This window comes from Littorina saxatilis, linkage group LG8 (genome assembly GCF_037325665.1).
Source record: "Littorina saxatilis isolate snail1 linkage group LG8, US_GU_Lsax_2.0, whole genome shotgun sequence".
NCBI lineage: Eukaryota > Metazoa > Mollusca > Gastropoda > Littorinimorpha > Littorinidae > Littorina > Littorina saxatilis.
Genome location: NC_090252.1, coordinates 31,090,400 through 31,108,638, shown reverse-complemented (window position 1 = coordinate 31,108,638; position 18,239 = coordinate 31,090,400). Strand labels below are relative to the sequence as shown.

The 18,239-nt window shown below is 38.5% G+C and overlaps 2 protein-coding genes across 2 annotated transcripts; both read left to right on the top strand.

Annotated features, from left to right (window-relative positions):
- The first annotated feature begins 1,786 nt into the window (after window positions 1-1,786).
- Window positions 1,787-17,512, top strand: LOC138973279 (uncharacterized). The gene is made up of 5 exons (XM_070345999.1): window positions 1,787-1,820; window positions 7,890-8,327; window positions 8,937-9,146; window positions 9,918-10,062; window positions 10,530-17,512. Exons 1-5 carry the CDS (start codon window positions 1,818-1,820, stop codon window positions 10,808-10,810), a joined length of 1,077 nt encoding a protein of 358 aa, XP_070202100.1. The 5' UTR covers window positions 1,787-1,817; the 3' UTR covers window positions 10,811-17,512.
- On the top strand, window positions 6,555-7,568 carry LOC138974290 (ATP-dependent DNA helicase PIF1-like). The gene is made up of 3 exons (XM_070347010.1): window positions 6,555-6,685; window positions 7,040-7,148; window positions 7,227-7,568. The coding sequence occupies exons 1-3, from the start codon at window positions 6,555-6,557 to the stop codon at window positions 7,566-7,568; spliced, it is 582 nt and encodes a 193-aa protein (XP_070203111.1).
- Window positions 17,513-18,239: the final 727 nt, after the last annotated feature.

The following is an 18,239-nucleotide window of genomic DNA, read 5'->3' as shown; positions in this document are numbered from 1 at the left end:
ATGAAATGATTGAATATTGTTTTTATGAAAAAAAAGAACAAACAAGGGATTCTAAAATCTACTTTTTAGAAATTTAGAAATTATCGTCGAACTCGCCATTCAGGCTGCAACCTTCAATGACGAAGACGTCCAAATCATCGTCGAAACCGATCGCAATGGTTGCAATCGTCAGTGACGAAGGCGTCCAAATCATCGTCGAAACCGATCGTAATTGTTGCAATCGTGAGCGACGAAGGCGTCCAAATCATCGTCGAAGTCATCATTGTTGCAATCTCCAATGATGAGAGCGTCCACATCATAGTCGAACTTGTCATTGTTGCACTGATGAAGTTCAATGTCGAGGACGTCGCAATCCTTTACAGCCGCAAAGTTGCCATCAGGTTTCCAAGAAACCCCGATCGCTTTTTTGCCAGAGGTTACGGGGTTTTCACACCCGATCGATGTGCTCCTGCGATCAGCAAAACCAGCTGCTCTTCGCCGAAGCGAAGAAGCGTTGCTTACCTTTCCTTCATTATTGCCGGTTGTGTCGCGGGTTTCACAACCGACCAAGGTTTTCTTGTGATCATCTTTTTTTGCAGCGGTAATGCGGGTTTCCCGATGGGTCTTGGTGTTACTGCGATCCGCAATGCTAGGACAGTGCTGAAGCAAAGAAGCGTTGCAAATCCTACCGTATTTTTTGCCAGTGCTGACGCCGGGTTCACTGTGATGACGCCTGAGAAGCTTGTTCTTGTGGTCTCTCAGGTCAGTTGAGCGAGGAAACAAAGGTGCATAATTATGCTCAGGACAGGATTGAAGCACCTTGTCTTCGATGCTCAAAGAGTGACGAGGCATGCCAAACGTATTGTCGAAATCTCCGAATGTAGAGCTGTGGCTGCGGCAGAAGTGGCGGAACTATTTTAGGCATAGGCTTTTTATACCCTGGTGGTGGTTGAATCTGATTGGTTGAATTCTACAAGACTGCGCTTAGGGCCATGAGCCCTAGTATTAAGATGGCGTTGGCTCGCATGTATGTATAGCTGAAAGCTTATGGGTGTCGGCAGGCGTTTGCGCATGCGCTTATGTTGGCCTTCTTTTTTTTTTGGATCCCCGGACATGATAATGCTTTATGATCTTTTGTGCTATTCAAGGGCGCTTTACTAGAATAAAATGCGGTGACAAACGACAAATGTCCATGTAAATAAAATTCAACCAGTTTTTATATTTTCATAATTTATTGCCTGTCATAAGCGAAGGTTTGGTGGCCTAACGGTTTAGGCGATGCGCTGCGAACCGTGTAGTCCGGGGTTCAGGCTCCGCTTGCGGCGAGTATATTAGATTACATTTTTCTTGGTCTCCTATTTTTGTGAAATCCTTCTGGAGTGCAAGTGTCAGTTGACACATTTTTTAAGGTCAAATTAGTTTTTAATAATAATTTTTAGAGCGTGTGTTCTGCGCTTGTTCACACTTGTTCAAAATGCATACTCATGATACTGGGCAACTGAGCGACATCACTGACTTACACGACCTCCTTCCAAAATACTGTTCTGCAATGAAATTACGTCTCTATAAATATTTTTGTTGTCTGCCAACTATTGATCATGTTGTAAGGCAAGGCTCGTTCAGAACAAGATGTTTCTATGAACGTATGTTTATTCTTGTGCGATTTGCGTTTTTGCTCCAGAGAAGTCTAATATTAAACTTGATACGGCGTCCTATAGTCAACACAAACTTTCACATGTAGACAAATGTCATGACATTCGGCGCATGCGTACAAGTTGATTGGAAGAGAAAAACGTTGACCCGACGCTAACTCGAGCTGGGAACTGCGCAGATTGAAAATGGTTTGTGTTGGCTTACTTGAGGTATTTTACTGAAACAGTGAAAGTTGTTCAACGTGGCGACAGATCCTTTGCATTTGACAAGTTTTTAATTTCATTCTCTCTTTTGATTAACTGTTTTGCTTTGTTTAAGTCCGTAACTTGTCCTTCATTCAAAAAAAGGTGTGTGATCTTTTACTTGTATTGCCTGCAGTGATGCCCAGATCACCAAGAAGATTGCATGCAAATTTGCATCAGGGATGCAATATATTTCAGCCAGCCAATGGCCGACAGTGCACTGCAGTTGCTCTCATTGCTTTACTGATCATTGCAAGACTCAGAACATTCCATGGCACAAATGAACGGTTTGATGCTATGCCATACCTAAACCCAAGTGACCTTGATAATATTTTGTTTGAAGGGACATCTTTGTACTCACATATATCTGCAAACACTGGCATTGAAGGTTTTCTGGGACATGAGCATCTACCTCCATCTGTTGTTGGATTTCCCTATGATATTTCATATCTGTTAGACATTTTCACTGGACATACAAACCCTAATGTTGTCTTTGACAGTGCATTTGGCATGACAAGCTTGTCTGATGCTTTTCAGCACTCTTTTGTTGTATCACATTATCTGCTTGCAACATTTGGAGAAACTAGTGTCGCTGTATACGGAGATTTGGAAAATGAAATATTCCATGTCTTTGACTCTCACGAAAGAAACTTTGATAATGAAGTTTTAGGTGGTACAGCTGTTCTTCTTTCATTTAATTCCTTAGCAGACTTGACAACATTCTTCCAGCAAAACTTCAATAGTCAATTTCAGCTCACTCCAGTTTTACTCTCTGTTTCTGCTCAAAATATTGGACTTGAACAAAGCTGTTCATCTAACTTGCATATGTCTCATGCTAGTACCAACACCTCTCAGAAAAGTTACACACATCTGCCAGCAGAGTGTTTGAATCCAAGCAAAAGACCAGATCTTAATGCAAACATGGTACACATTTCTAAGGAAAAAGAGTCTGATTGTCAGCATATTCGCTCAAAAATGTCTCCTTCACAACTGACCAAACATAACAATCAGCTTGGTACTGGCAAGACTATTACTGCAGGCAAAGAAGACAATAGGGTAAAAACAACAACAAAACGACCTACCAGGTCTGTTCAAAAACATCTTCCATGTGCTTCTAATGTCAGCAGCGATCATTCTTACTTTTCCTCACAAGTTCGGCATAAAATATGCATCAAGAAATCAAAAGTTACTGATTATGTGCTTGAAGATCAAAATATCACTGTAAGTGAAGAACCATGTGTGATAGTGGATTCTGAGCAAGTTGCTGATTTTTGTGAAATTTCAACCTCACCCCTTCACAATCACAAACTTCACAGTGATCATTCTTACTTTTCTTCACAAGTTCGGCGTAAAACCTGCACAAAGAAATTAAAAGTAACTAATTATGTGCTTGAAGATCAAGATATCACTGTTCTAAGTGAAGAACCATGTGTAATAGTGGATTCTGATCAAATTTCAGATTTTTGTGAAATTGCAACTTCAGAACATGAACAGGAAACGTTGACAGATTTTGTGACCTGCCCCCTTCACAACAATCAATATGAACTTGCCATCAGAGAGAGGCCATCCTTCCACTGCCATTCATGCCACAGATTTTTGTTTAAAAATCAATGTTTCAGTAGTTTCACTCTCCCGAAAAAAACCAATTTGCAAAACTTCAGACTTTCTTTAGGATTTGTGGAAGACGCTGTCTTTTGTTACACTTGTAAGAGGTACTTAGCTCAGGGAAATATTCCTCCCAGCTTTCATGCAAATGGATTGGAGCTGTGTCATATCCCAGATGTTCTGAAATGTTTGTCATTTTCAGAAAAAAAATTGATCTGTAAGCTGCAGATTTTTCTCACTCTTGGTGTATTGCCTGGTGGTCAATTTTGTGAAAGAGGAAGTGTCCTGCATTTACCACTAGATGTTGCAAATATTGTTCATCAACTTCCTCCGGATGCAGATGATGCAAATCAAATGTCTGTCTGTTATGACAATGGTTGTACTCCAAAAGTTCTGTCAAAACATTTGGTCTCGCCTTCGAAAATACTACGTGCTCTTGAATGGCTCAAAAAAGAGAACCATCTTTATGAATGCCTCAACTTAGATCTAGCGGGTTCTAAACTAAACAACTTTTACTCTGGTAATAATTCTGATAAAAGCTTTGAAAGCAGTTTTGACAAAACTGAGCATGAAGTGATGGTGCCTGCATGTAATTCTGGTATTCAGTCAAAGCATCCTACTGTTCGCTCTGGAAGAACGCTGTTTGTGCAAAAATCTCAGCATGTCCCTTTGAACATTTATGAAACTGAAAATGGAGAAGAAATGGCATTTCCTTGGCTTTTTCCTGATGGCAAAAATGGCTTTCACTATCCAAGGACTACACAAATTTCTCTGTCAATGTATTTGCGAAATAGACTGTACAACATGGATACACGATTTCGAACAGATATGATGTATCTGCTTCAGTCCGCTGTAGCCTTTGATAAGTTTCAGTTAAAGCAAGTTGCTTCACTTTACATGCAGGTAAAATCTCCATTTGCTTCAGGAAATTTGAACAGAGTGTGTGTGAAAGATCTCAAGGATGCTGGTGTGAACTTAGGTGTCTATGACACCTCATACATGTTCATGAAAAACATCAAGGGAACTGCTGCTTATTTTCGTAACGCACTGTACGATTTACTTGCAATGTTCAGATCTCTTGGACCACCTACCCTGTTCGTAACACTGTCTGCTGATGACTTGCACTGGCCTGAGCTACAAATGACTGCAAAAAATGTTTCTTATGCTACAACTTGTTCACAAGGCTCTTTTTCTACGACAGTTATACAAGATCCATTTATGAGTGCAGTTCATTTTGACCGTCGTTTTCAGTCTTTAATGAAGCATATCATCATGGGACCTTCTCAGCCCTTGGGAAGAGTTCATGACTCCTTCTATCGGGTAGAGTTTCAAAATCGAGGAAGTCCTCACATTCATATGTTTTTGTGGATTGATGGAGTACCAAAAGTTAGTGATGAATCTACTCAATGTAACATGCTTGATTACATTGAAAAAACAATCAAAACAGACTTCCCGCAAGATGATGCTGAACTCCTCAGCTTAGTTGAAAGAGTTCAAATTCACTCACATACTAGATACTGTACTTCAAATTTTCGATCAAACTGTCGGTTTGGTTTTCCTAAACCAACATGTGTAAAGTCTAAACTTCTAACCAACTTTGAAATCAATGAAAATTCAAAAGGCAAGTTCTATGAAACAAAACGTTCAGCTACAGCTAGATATGTAAACCCTTATAATCCCATCATTTTGAGACATTGGAGAGCAAACATGGACATTCAAGTCATTTGTAATGCTCAAGCTGCTGCATATTATGTATGCACGTATATCTGCAAATCTGAACCTGATGACTTGAAAAATGCTTTGGGTAAGCTGATACAGGAAATGTCAAACCAACCTCATTCGGTTACACCATTTCAGAGATTAATGAAAATTGGACATTGTTTACTTCAGCACCGTAGAATGAGCAGTCAGGAAGCTGCATATCGCCTTGGAACTTTCAGCCTTGTCAAATCCAGTCGCAAAATAACATATGTGAACACAAGACGTGAGGAAAAACGTTTCAAAAGACTGAAGTCAAAACAACAGTTGCAACATTTAGCCAATGATAGCACAGAGGTTTTCTGTCAGAACATGGTTGATTACTACTACCAGAGGCCAGTTGAACTCAAAGATCGCTCTTTATTCTACTTTGCTTCATGGTTTGAAACATGTTCACCTCCAAAGTTACCTTCTGCAAATTTGTACAAAAAAACCAGACTCATGAGAATTTGTATTCCCTCCTGTAACATATGGCTAAAAAAAAGAACACGTCCTTGTGTCTTGAGATTTCCTGTTTTTCCTGCACTCAGTGAGGACAATTTCTTTTGCATGCTTATGTTACTTTACCCACATAACTCTGAACCTGAGCTTCTCCACCCTTGTGAAAGTTTCAAAGAGTCTTTTTTTCATAAGAGATCTCTTTTTGATAGTCAGATTGACTGGACCCATTTCTCTCTCACTGATCAAATTGAAACAATTATCAGAAAATATCATCTTTGCCAAAATGAACTTTCCTCTTTGACAGACATGTCTTGCCCAGACCAAGCTGAATCTGAGGTCTTTCATGATTTTGAAGACATGCATACTGACAACATGTCTGTACCAAATCACACTGCATATCTTAATGAGCACAGTACAAAAACTACCACATTTTGCGATTTACCCTTCATTGAACAGTCAATTCACTCGATGCAGATTTCTCTAATGCCCGAAGTAGACTTTCAAAGGAAGGTTGCTCAATTGACAAATTGTCAGCTTGCTGCTTTACAAATAGTAAAAGATCATTTCTCGCAGTCAAATGCTGACCCACTGTACCTGTTTATAACAGGTGGTGCTGGTGTTGGTAAAACTTTCCTTACTGATGTAATCACTGACTTCCTAAAACGTGAAGTGACTCTCGCAATTGGTTTCAGTCCAGTTCTAGTGTCTGCGCCAACTGGAACAGCTGCAAACAGTGTCAAGGGACAAACAATTCATTCATTGTTGAAAATTCCTGTTAGTCGCTTCATGAACTATCAAGAACTGTCCAGTTTTTCATTGTCTTCTTTGCAAAAGCAGTTCCATTTTGTTCATACTCTGGTCATTGATGAGATAAGTATGGTTAGTGATAAAATGTTCACTTACATCAGCAGACGTTTGTCATCCATAAAACAAACTCCTCTGCCATTTGGTGGATTAAATATCATCACCATTGGAGATTTCTTTCAGTTGCGGCCAGTCAAAGGAAAGTATGTTTATCACAATGCTCTGTGGAAACTTTTCAAACCAATTTTTCTTGATCAAAACATGCGACAAGTCACAGACAGAGCTTTTGTATCTCTGTTAAACAGAGCGCGTGTTGGACTTCTGCAAGAAGATGACATTAATCTCCTGAAGTCAAAAATTCAAAAAGTTCCTTCTGCTGATATTTCTCAAACATTGCACATATTTCCAAGAAGAATTGATGTCAATGCACACAATGCTCTTTGTCAATCAATGTTACAAGAGGACGTAATGACAGTCCCTGCACTTCACTTTTTTTCTTCACAAGACCCTTCTTGTGGACAAGATGTGCCAAATCAATTGATTCCTAAAGATGATAGAACTGCTGGAGGTTTGATGTCCACACTGATGATATCAGTCAGCACTCGAGTCATGCTCATTCGCAATATTTGTACCTCTGATGGATTGGTAAATGGAGCTATGGGACTTGTACAATCCATTGATTATGTTGATGGTCACATTCAGACAATATACATTTTATTTGACAATTCAAATATTGCCAATCAGGGTGTGTCACTGTCATCAATACAAAATGGTATCCCTATTAAACCAATTGAACATACATTTATGTTTTTAGGCCATCAGATTGTACGAAGTCAGTTTCCCCTCATGCCAAGCTGGGCATGCACAGTCCATAAGGTACAGGGCCTCTCTTTGGATAAAGCCGCTCTTGATCTTGGTTCCACAGTATTTGAAAAGGGCATGAGTTATGTTGCTCTAAGTAGATTGAGGAGTTTACAAGGTTTAACAATCATCAGACTTGATCCTTACAAATTTGAGTGTTCTGATGAGGTCTTGGAAGAGTACAGCAGATTACGTGATACTCTTTCACCACATGATGATGTTTGAAAGTCACAGAAATGTTTCTTGACATTTAGTCTAAGTCACTTGTACTTTGCAAAAAGTCCTAGTTGTGTCATGACAAAATATGTTCAATTTACATTTAATTTATAATGTGCCCATATTTATCAATCTTTTTATATCCTTTTCAGCCTACACTCACAAATGCTGTTGCAAGTCTGCTTTCAGTTGCTGTCTGCTTTTCAATTATTTCCACAATGACTCAGATTACTTTCATCCATTACATTGATTGGAACTTCACGTAGTAGTTTCTGCACCATTTTTCAAATCATAACCACTTTTGTTCCTAATATATTTCTTTCTTTTCAGGCTACACAGAACACATGTACTACTACCACTCCTCAGCATTCAGTCTCCACCACTACCACTGATTTGACTGGCACTATTACAAAGACATCGGAAATCATTCAAAACAAGTCCAAAGGACATTTCTATATGCATGTTTGCCCGATCTCTGGACAAGAACCAATCACTGTGAATGTTTTCAACATATACAAACATGACATTTTTACTACAGGAAGAACACTGAAACTCGACAATCTCATACAAAAACCAGACTCTCTTCTGTATACTTCAAAATCAAAGCATTCGTTTGTGAAAACCTTCCAACCAACTGCTCAACAACAACTCCAAGCAGAAAAAATGCATTTTCCTCATACACAAGCAACAGTTGCAACAAAAAGAACAATATCAGAAGCGCTTGACACAGACAGTGGCAGGTCAACAGTCTGTGCAAAAATTGTCAAGGTAGGTTCTCCTTTTATTAATTCTTCTCATAACATCTTCTGATGTACATAATGATATACCAGCATCTCTCATAATTTCAAAACACATTGTTGAACATTAACCCTTACACTGGTACAATTCTGTAACACATGTTACATAGCCACTGGTGAAATAATACAAATTTTTTTTTTTTTTTAAACGGTCATACATAGGTTTTCACATCCATGGGAAGTATCAGAACCAACCAAACAGACAGCCAGTACCGCAACGATATGTCATGACGACCAGGTGACAGTATCCGTAAAGTAGGGCAACATATTTAGCAACAACCAGCCCAAAGGTTAACCCATAACTATTAGTACATTTTAAAAGATGTCTTGCGTTTACTTCCTGAGGCTAACAGTCTGAGCACATATGATCCATACCTGGTCAGATAGATTCATTTGTGTGGGTACAAATATATCAGTACTTGCAAAACGATCATTTAAATGTATATTCAAAAACAGTACCACAATGCTCATCATTTGCATTTATAATTCATATGAAGTCATTCCCTATAACATCTTTAGTTTTCTTTTTTTTGCTCACACTTGTTGCTTCACTCTCTCTTTTATATTACTCTGCCAACAGGTGTCTCCAGTCAAACATGTTCGAGATGGCACGCTCCCAGTTCGATCCATTGGTGTGGCAGATGAAAGTGGGACAACCAAAATCGTGCTTTTCAAAGACCTAGCAGAACAAGCATTTCGCGAAGGAGACATTATTACGTGCACTGAGCTGTACCGCAAAACGTTCCAACAGACGCAACAGCTGACTGCTCACGCTTCCTCTCAGTTACAAGTAAGTCTTAAAACTATGTTCCTGTTTTTACATATATATATGATGTTTATATATTAGTGTTAATACTATATGATAGTGCTCTGCTTTATTTTTTGAAGAATGTTGCACCAGTGCCATTTTACTCATTAAAAAGCTGTTTCCATTTGCTGTCCTGTCAAAATTAAATACAATATTACTCCACAACTGCCCAGTAATCTCAAACTACTGTTTCTCTTTTAATAACCTATTATTTACTGTGTTCAATACATTGTCATACAAATACTGCACATACTGTATATTACCTTTTTCAGACAAAAGCTTTCTTCATTTCTTTTTCATTACATCTGTGCATAATATTAGGTATAACCAACTGGGTTTTTTTCAAATTCTTCATGCATTGATTTGTTCTAATCTGCACTGTAAAAAAAAAAATTTGAAATTGATATTCATTTAAATGAAGAAGAATTATGGCCGCTGTTTTTGCTACAAATTCTTCAAAATTGCAGTGCACCTTCAGAGCGATGTCTGCTCTTTAATTGTAGGTCAGTTCCTAATACCAACAACAACACAAAACACGCATTCGAACTGCCTAACTATTCAAGATGAAAGCATGTTATTTTGTCTCCCCATTTTGGGAACTTCTGATTTTCCCCAAGAGTTACCTTCTCTTAGCTTAGTTATGTCTAATAATATGCAATCAATATTGCACTTAATATTTCTTTTCTTTAAAAATACAATCTGTTCCTTCTTTTATATAAACTAATGTATCCTTACATCTTATTATTGGTGCAGTTTGTCCAGGATGATGACCTTCTTTTTCTGGAAACATCCTCCACACATTTTGATGACGACCCAGACTTCAGTAGAAGCAACCCCCCTTCTCACACTGTACAGGAGATCATCTTCGTTGATGTGTACACCATTTGCACTAAACCTCGTATGTAATCCCAAACATGCATTTTGCCAAAAGAACTTATTTCATATATTTTATTCATTCTCACTTACAATTTTTACATGGACTAGCACAAAATCATAATGTTAAGAATCTCAGCCTTTCAAGCTTGAAGATTCAGATTTTAAATCCGGGCTGTGTTTCATAGACTATTTTCTACTACCCTATTACCATCCATGCTAAAACAATTACAAAAGCTAATCCACACAATCGCATAGTGTGCTCCAATATTCAAAATGATTTTGTCCTAAAAAAAAAAGAAGCGTTACATTATTTTTTTTTTTTTACAGACCTTTTGAATAAAAATCAACTAAAAATATCAAGTCTTAAAAGATGGTAACTTGTTTACAAACGGAGGTTCCCTTCTACTTCTTACATTTAGATGTGATCAACAAAATCAAACTATATATCATTTTTAACAGGTCTGTTTTTGTTTTTGGTCTCATTTACAGCCTGCCACAAGAAAAAATACCAACAAGGGGCTTGCCCTTTGTGCCAGAGCACTGAATCCAACAAAACATCAGCCAGGGCAGTCCTAAAGCTTCAGGATGGGACAACAGTTACCGCATTCCAAGAAACCTTACGTCACCTTGCAGACATCAAGGAAATCACATCAACTTCCAATGAACTCTTGCAGCTGTTAATTGACAACTTGCCGATCCAGTTCTCAGGCCAGATTGTCAACAACGTTGTCCAAAATGTCCACAAACTACCTCAGTCAAGTCAAGTTTAAAGTAAGTTCTTCTCATCACAACCATACCTTCCATTCCTTTATTCAGCTACATTGATCCCATAAAGACTGTTCAGCGAACTAATGATACAGATCATACTTGCCATTCCCCTTACCCTCTGTACCTTGGCATGTCTTGATGACTATGTGCAGATTGCCTTCACATCCTTCAAAATCCCTTTTCCTTTGATGGTATAATATGTACACATTTCTTCATTCTGATTATAGTTAGCTGACTGCTTGATCCACTTCAAATTTGCTATTCCATGATCTCTCCACCAATGTGTAAACACAAGTACAAAAGCAAATGTACACAATAGACAGGTTCAGTGCATAAGATATTGGCCTCCTGATCACAGGTTTCGAATTCAAATCCTTACCAAAGCTATCTTAATGACCCCTTCTCAAATAAATCGTCACTTTTCTACACATACACACCTTTAACATTGTCACTAATTCTAAATGACGACACCCTCAACTCTCTTTTTTCAGACCATCAACCTACCAACATAGAGTCAAACATGACTTTCACATTACCAGTGAGTGTCCAATGATAAATTTATCTAAAACCACACAATATTAGTCATGCAGACTGCCATCAGTAAAGCAAGTGTGATGGTCAGTAGTGCATGCAAATCTAGTCTGTAAGGCTGCCAACTTCTCATCTTTTGACACACACTGAGCATTGTAAAAGTTGCCAACACTCTACCCAAATAAAGACCCCTCCTCTTTATGAATACATTTGTTGGACATTTTTAAAGTCATTAGTACAAGGTTTTTACTGTATAAACTAAACACTTTCAATCTTTTTATTGCCCATATGTTATACTCAATATGATACTAACATTGCTGTCCAACATTGTTGTCCATTAAAAATGTAATCTCTGTTCATTTTTGGCTCACGTAAGTGTAGCCTATGCAATGGTAAACTTTGTCTGTGCGTTCATTCGTTCGTATGTGGTAGAAATTTTAACATTTGACTGAATACTCAAATACTCATTTCTTCTGGGTTTTTTTCAAGGACCATCTTCAAAGTTTTGAAGCAGTGATCAACATTTTGTCAGCATGTGAGTAGTTAAAACGTGTATCCAAAGAAAACGGGTGGTTGGGGGTTTTGAGGGTGTCGAAGCAGGTGACTGGTTTGTGTCGTGTGTGGCATGTTTCTACCATGACTGCTAATATGTGACCCACTCCCACAAAAGCATAACAAAGTGTCATTTTTGACATTTGGACTTATTTGTATTCTTTCAAAATGAAGATAAGCAGCTTTCAGATGGTCTTTACTACAAGTGTCTATTGTTCAGCATTGATGAGATATTACAATTTAAAAGTTGCTCAAACTCAAGCGGCCATTTTCACAAAAGCAGATCTATGTGAAGGTAACAGGAGTACATTTGCAAAACATCCCTAGCAACAGGTTTTTAGTTTAACTTTTAAAGCTTAAAATGACTCATAATGATTAAATTGAAGCTTTTCTTCAATATGCATCACAAAAAAATAAAAATTAAATTTGTTTTAAGTAGCAACTTTGTTATCCTTTTGTTGGAGCGAGTCACATATTGTTGCATTGATTTTTGATATACATGTCAGACAAGCATTCTTACATGCATGTGCAGAGGACCACACCGATTTTATTTCTGCCACAAGTGCCAATATTATAACATTCATTTTGGGTGTGTGTAACAGGCATTCTTAAATGCATATGCAGAGGTCCACAGGGTTCTGTTTCTGCCATAAATGCCAATATTGTAACATTCATTTTGGGTGTGTATGTAAGACAGGCATTCTTACATGCATATGCAGAGGTCCACAGGGTTTTGTTTCTGCCATGACTGTCAATATTGTTACATTCATTTTGGGTGTGTATGTAAGTCAGGCATTCTTACATGCATATGCAGAGGTCCATAGCGATTTTGTTTCTGCCATAAGTGCCAATATTGTTACATTCATTTTGGGTATTGCATGTCGAACAGGCATTCTTACATGCATATGCAGAGGACCACAGGGATTTTGTTTCTGCCATAAGTGCCAATATTGTTACATTCATTTTGCGTATTGTATGTCGAACAGGCATTCTTACATGCATATACAGAGGACCACAGGGATTTTTTTTCTGCCACAAGTGCCAACATTGTAACATTCATTTTGTGTGTGTGTGTGGGACAGGTATTCTTACATGCGTAAGCAGAGGACCACAGGGATTTTGTTTCTGCCATGAGTTTCAATATTGTTACAATCATTTTGAGAATGTATGTGGGACAGGATTTCTTACATGCGTATGCAGAGGACCACAGGGATTTTGTTTCTGCCATAAGTGTCAATATTGTTACAAACATTTTGGGTGTGTATGTGGGACAGGCATTCTTACATGCGGATGCAGAGGTCCACAGGGTTTTTGTTTTTGCCATTAGTGTCAATATTGTTACATTAATTTTTTGGTGTGTATGTGCAACAGGCAATCTTACATGCGTATGCATTCATTCACAGAATTTTTGTTTCTGCCATGAGTCCTAGTATTATTTCATTGGTTTTTGATACATATATTGCACAGGCTTTCTTACATGCCAAATATTGATGTCAGCAGGGTTTATGTTTCTGCCATGACTGCTTATATTATTACATTGATTGTTGCTGTGTATGTGGGACAGGAGTTCCTACATGCCTATGTAACCTTACTGAACTTTAAGGCATAGTTTTTGTTCAGGGGTCAGTATGAAGAGAAGTCTCAAAACAGGTTTTCATATTTTTATTTCTAAATAGATCTGACGTGGAATGGCAAAAAAAGACAACCCTATAAACAAACAAATAAACAACACTAACTACCAAAACAAGACCAAGTAATAATTCAAATAAATACAATGACATTTTGTTTACAGTTATTTTTAAAACAGAAGGCAAATAAACTTTTCAATAATAAATACAAAACAACAGTGAATAAATACTCCCAAAAATGTCAATCACCTAAGTCCCTGAAAATATATAACAACAATGAACTTAATACCATTCCAATTAACACTAAACATAACTTGCTCTAAATTATAACAATCTCAATTCAACAGCTTATATCACAATACATGTCATTGTCATGAAGGCCAATGTTAATCTACCAACTGATCCCTATCCTGTCTGTCATGTGACTATTCTAGTCTAGCTAACTCCGTGACAATCTAAAATCTTGTATCAGAAAACTGTTCACATTTCAAAATAGATTTTTAAAAAGCATGCAACACAAAATTCAAAATGTACACAACATTTTCACAGTGTATCAAAACACTCCCATTTACACACAGACACAAACACACACACACGCATGCACGCACACCTTACAATGTTCTCAAACTATCTCACTCTCGATCATGTCAAGTAAAGAGTAAATTTTTCTTTTCATTACAATCATTATATTGGTTTTTGGCTTCTATGTGCTGATATCAACAGTTAATATGTTTCTGTCATTGTAAAGTTAATTCAGTCACATTAATGGTGTGATGAATATGACCTTGCCCTCAGTCTTTAGTGTACTCTTATTCTATGAGCATTAGTAATATTAGATTGGTTTTTGGTGTATTTGTACAGCAGGTATTCCTACGTGCACATACAAGATTTTTTGTTTCTGCCATCAGTGCTAATATTATTTTATTGATTTTGGGTGTGTATGTGGGACAAGCATTCTTACCTATGCACAAATGCACAGGGATTTTATTTCTGCCACAAGTGCCAATATTGTTACATTCATTTTGGGTGTGTATGTGGGACAGGCATTTTTATATGCATATGCAGAGGACCACAGGGTTAAATTGTTTCTGCCATAAGTGTCAATATTGTTACATTCATTTTGGCTGTGTATGTAAGTCAGGCATTCTTACATGCATATGCACAGGTCCACACAGTTCTTGTTTCTGCCACAAGTGTCAATATTGTTACATTCATTTTGGGTGTGTATGTAAGTCACGCATTCTTACATGCATATGCAGAGGTCCATCGGGTTTTGTTTCTGCCACATGTGCCAATATTGTTACATTCATTTTGGGTGTGTATGTAAGTCAGGCATTCTTACATGCATATGCAGAGGTCCATCGGGTTTTGTTTCTGCCACATGTGCCAATATTGTTACATTCATTTTGATTGTGTATGTGGGACAGGCATTTTTACATGCATATCCAGAGGACCACAGGGTTTTTGTTTCTGCCTAAGTGCGAATATTATTACATTCATTTTGAGTGTGTATGTGGGACAGGCATTTTTACATGCGTATGCAGAGGACCACAGGGTTTTTGTTTCTGCCTAAGTGCAATTATTATTACATTCATTTTGAGTGTGTATGTGGGACAGGCATTTTTACATGCGTATGCAGAGGACCACAGGGTTTTTGTTTCTGCCTAACTGCCAATAGTGTTACATTCATTTTGGGTGTGTATGTGGGACAGGCATTCTTACATACGTATGCAGAAGTCCACAGGGTTTTTGGTTTATGTCATGAGTTCCAATATTGTTACATTGATTTTTTCGTGTGTATTTGGGCACCCATTCTTGCATGCATGTGATTTTTGCCACAGTAAACAGCTGTTCCTCCATTCAGATATGACTTATATCACACACACACAGACACTGTTCATAAAAACAATCTTCAAATATTCAAAAACTATCTAAGTCTGTCATGTCAAGTATAAAGTAACTTTGTATTTGCACTCATCCTTCTGCCTTATAGCCCTCCTTCAGTCCTTGCTACATCAAGTGCAAATGCACACAAGAACATAAACAAAGCGTAATTTTATTCCATGAGCTCTAGTATTAGATTTTTCGCTAGTATGTCGAACTGATGTTCCTCCAAGTGCATATGTTCTGCGCGAACTTAGAATCCCGTTTCATTCTAGAATGGACCGGGTCCAGGTTGGAATTCTAACCCTGCGCAAGTACAAGGGTGCCATTCTAGAATGAAACCCTTGTTGCTGGTCCATTCTAGAATCGGCCGTGCGCAAGGTTGGAATTTGGGTCCAAGTTGGAATAGTCATTTCAGTTAGACTATCACACAGCCAAAGCCACAAATGTGGATTTTCTGTTTGTTTTTGTTTTTTGTGTGTTTGGTTGGGTTTTTTTTCGGGTTTTTTTTACACTTTACTCAAAGACATCGTGAATTGGGATTGTGATGTTCTGAAAGTGATTACGATTTTGAGAGACACTCAGCACTGATCGCTACGAACGGAAATTTCCGGACTGACAGTGTTTTGCCGATCTCGCTTGTAACTTTTAATCTTATTCATATACATGAAGTTGGTCTTCTGAATTGTGAAGATATAATGTCAACTTTTTTTTAAACCTGTGACAACAGCTCTATAACTCACTCTGTCCTTCTGTTGGTCTGTCTGTCGGTTAGTCGGTCTGACCGTCTGTCTGTCTGTCTGTCAAAAAAATTGTCAAAAAACCGGACATTTCCGAGAGGGAGACAGCGCTGACATTGCAAGCGGCCGCAACCGGCTCTCATCACAAAAACAACTGCCCTGCAAACAATACCGCCCTGGTAGTCCCCCTTGCTATGGTCTGCCTTTGTTTATTGCGTACTCAGGAGTGTCAACTTTCTTGACATGACATGACATCGCAAGATCGCCAAAGGATTTTTTTCAGGGGTAGACAAATCGGCCCCATTTTATCAAAGGGAAGGTGCAGGTGGAGATAATTCAAGCGAAGACAACTCTGTCTTACCTACAAACATTACGTCCCCTTTATTCAAGGGTTTCATTCTAGAATGGCACCCCTGTACTTGCGCAGGGTTAGAATTCCAACCTGGACCCGGTCCATTCTAGAATGAAACCGGATTCTAAGTTCGCGCAGAACACATACGCTATTGTCCACAGACTTTATCTTTCTTCAATTCTTCAAAACATACAAAAGTATATTATCATTCATGCACTCATTTTCCCTTTTCATTACACTTGTATTACTCAAATCTCACATCAACTAGCTACACCAAGACATCTCTTTTTGACTAACTTTTACAGTAAAATATTTTACCTCAAAACCAAAACATCAGATATGGCTTCCACATTCCTTCACTTACTTTATATTTATGTCTCAAAGTTATGCAAAAACATATTTTTTACATTTTTCTCTATATGTACGCACATTATAACAGACTAAAAGCTATATTTCCATATTTTTTTTTAAAAACATACCTCTTCTGGTTAAATAGCTACTGTCATAAATACATGATTTTTTTACAGGTCAGAACGTACCTTACAATTATGGTCATTCCAGTTTTTTTCATTTTACATTTGTTTCAAATAAAAACATTTGTTCCCATTTCTTGCGCTTGTTGTTTTGTTACACTTGATTACCTTCACACCAAACACTAACATACCAACTCAGACACCAATCAACAACAACTAACAGAACATGCACTCAACATTTCTACTCCTTTATTTTACCACAGTCACGTTTTCAAAACAATCCATGTTAACCACTTCTCAGTTACAAACTTTCTCACTCACTGACTATCGCTCTTTGTCATTACCATTCTCTTTATCCAAAACTTGCACCATCTTCAGCTGATCTAACCTAAAATATGACATTCCCAGCGATCCATTCTATTTATTACAACACCTATTTATACCACAGGCCTAGTCTACACTCTTTCATCGCGCACACACACACATACCCATGTTCTACAACATGTTTTGGCCCTGTTGATCAATGATCAACCCAATTTCTTGTACAGGGACTGTGATTGGCCGAAGCAGAGCTGATCGATTGTCCGTCGTTACACCGGCTGGTGATTGCACGGTAGCGCATCCGTGCTGCCCTAATTTACACAACAACACATCTGACACCTTCATTACATCAAGTTCACTTGAGTGTGTATTTTTCTTCTCGTGATAGTTTATCGTCATAGCGCTCAGTGTTTTCTCAGTAATTTTGGACGAGTCCATCTCTCAACAGAGGGGAATCTCACGTCTCCAATATTATAATGAGCAACTGAGTACAACTTGAAATGCTGCAGAAAACAGCTCTCTCTGCCCGCCACCACAGCCCTCTCTTCCCGCCACCACACAGCCCTCTTTTCCCGCCACCACCACACAGCCCGATGATGATTTTCCCGCCATCACCACACAGCCCGATTTTCCCGCCATCACCACACAGTCACTGGCAGCCCGATTTTCCCGCCATCACCACACAGCCCGATTTTCCCGCCATCACCACACAGCCATCTTTTCCCGCCATCACCACACAGCCCTCTTTTCCCGCCATCACCACACAGCCCGATTTTCCCGCCATCACAGCTCTCTCTGCGCGCCATCACAGCCCTCTCTGTCCGCCACCACAGCTTTCAAAGCCAGCAGCGCCCGGGTAGCTCAGGTGGTAGAGCACTGGACTTGTGATCGAGAGGTCGCTGGTTCGAATCCGGGCCGGGACGGACACGGGTCAACTTTATGTGCAGACC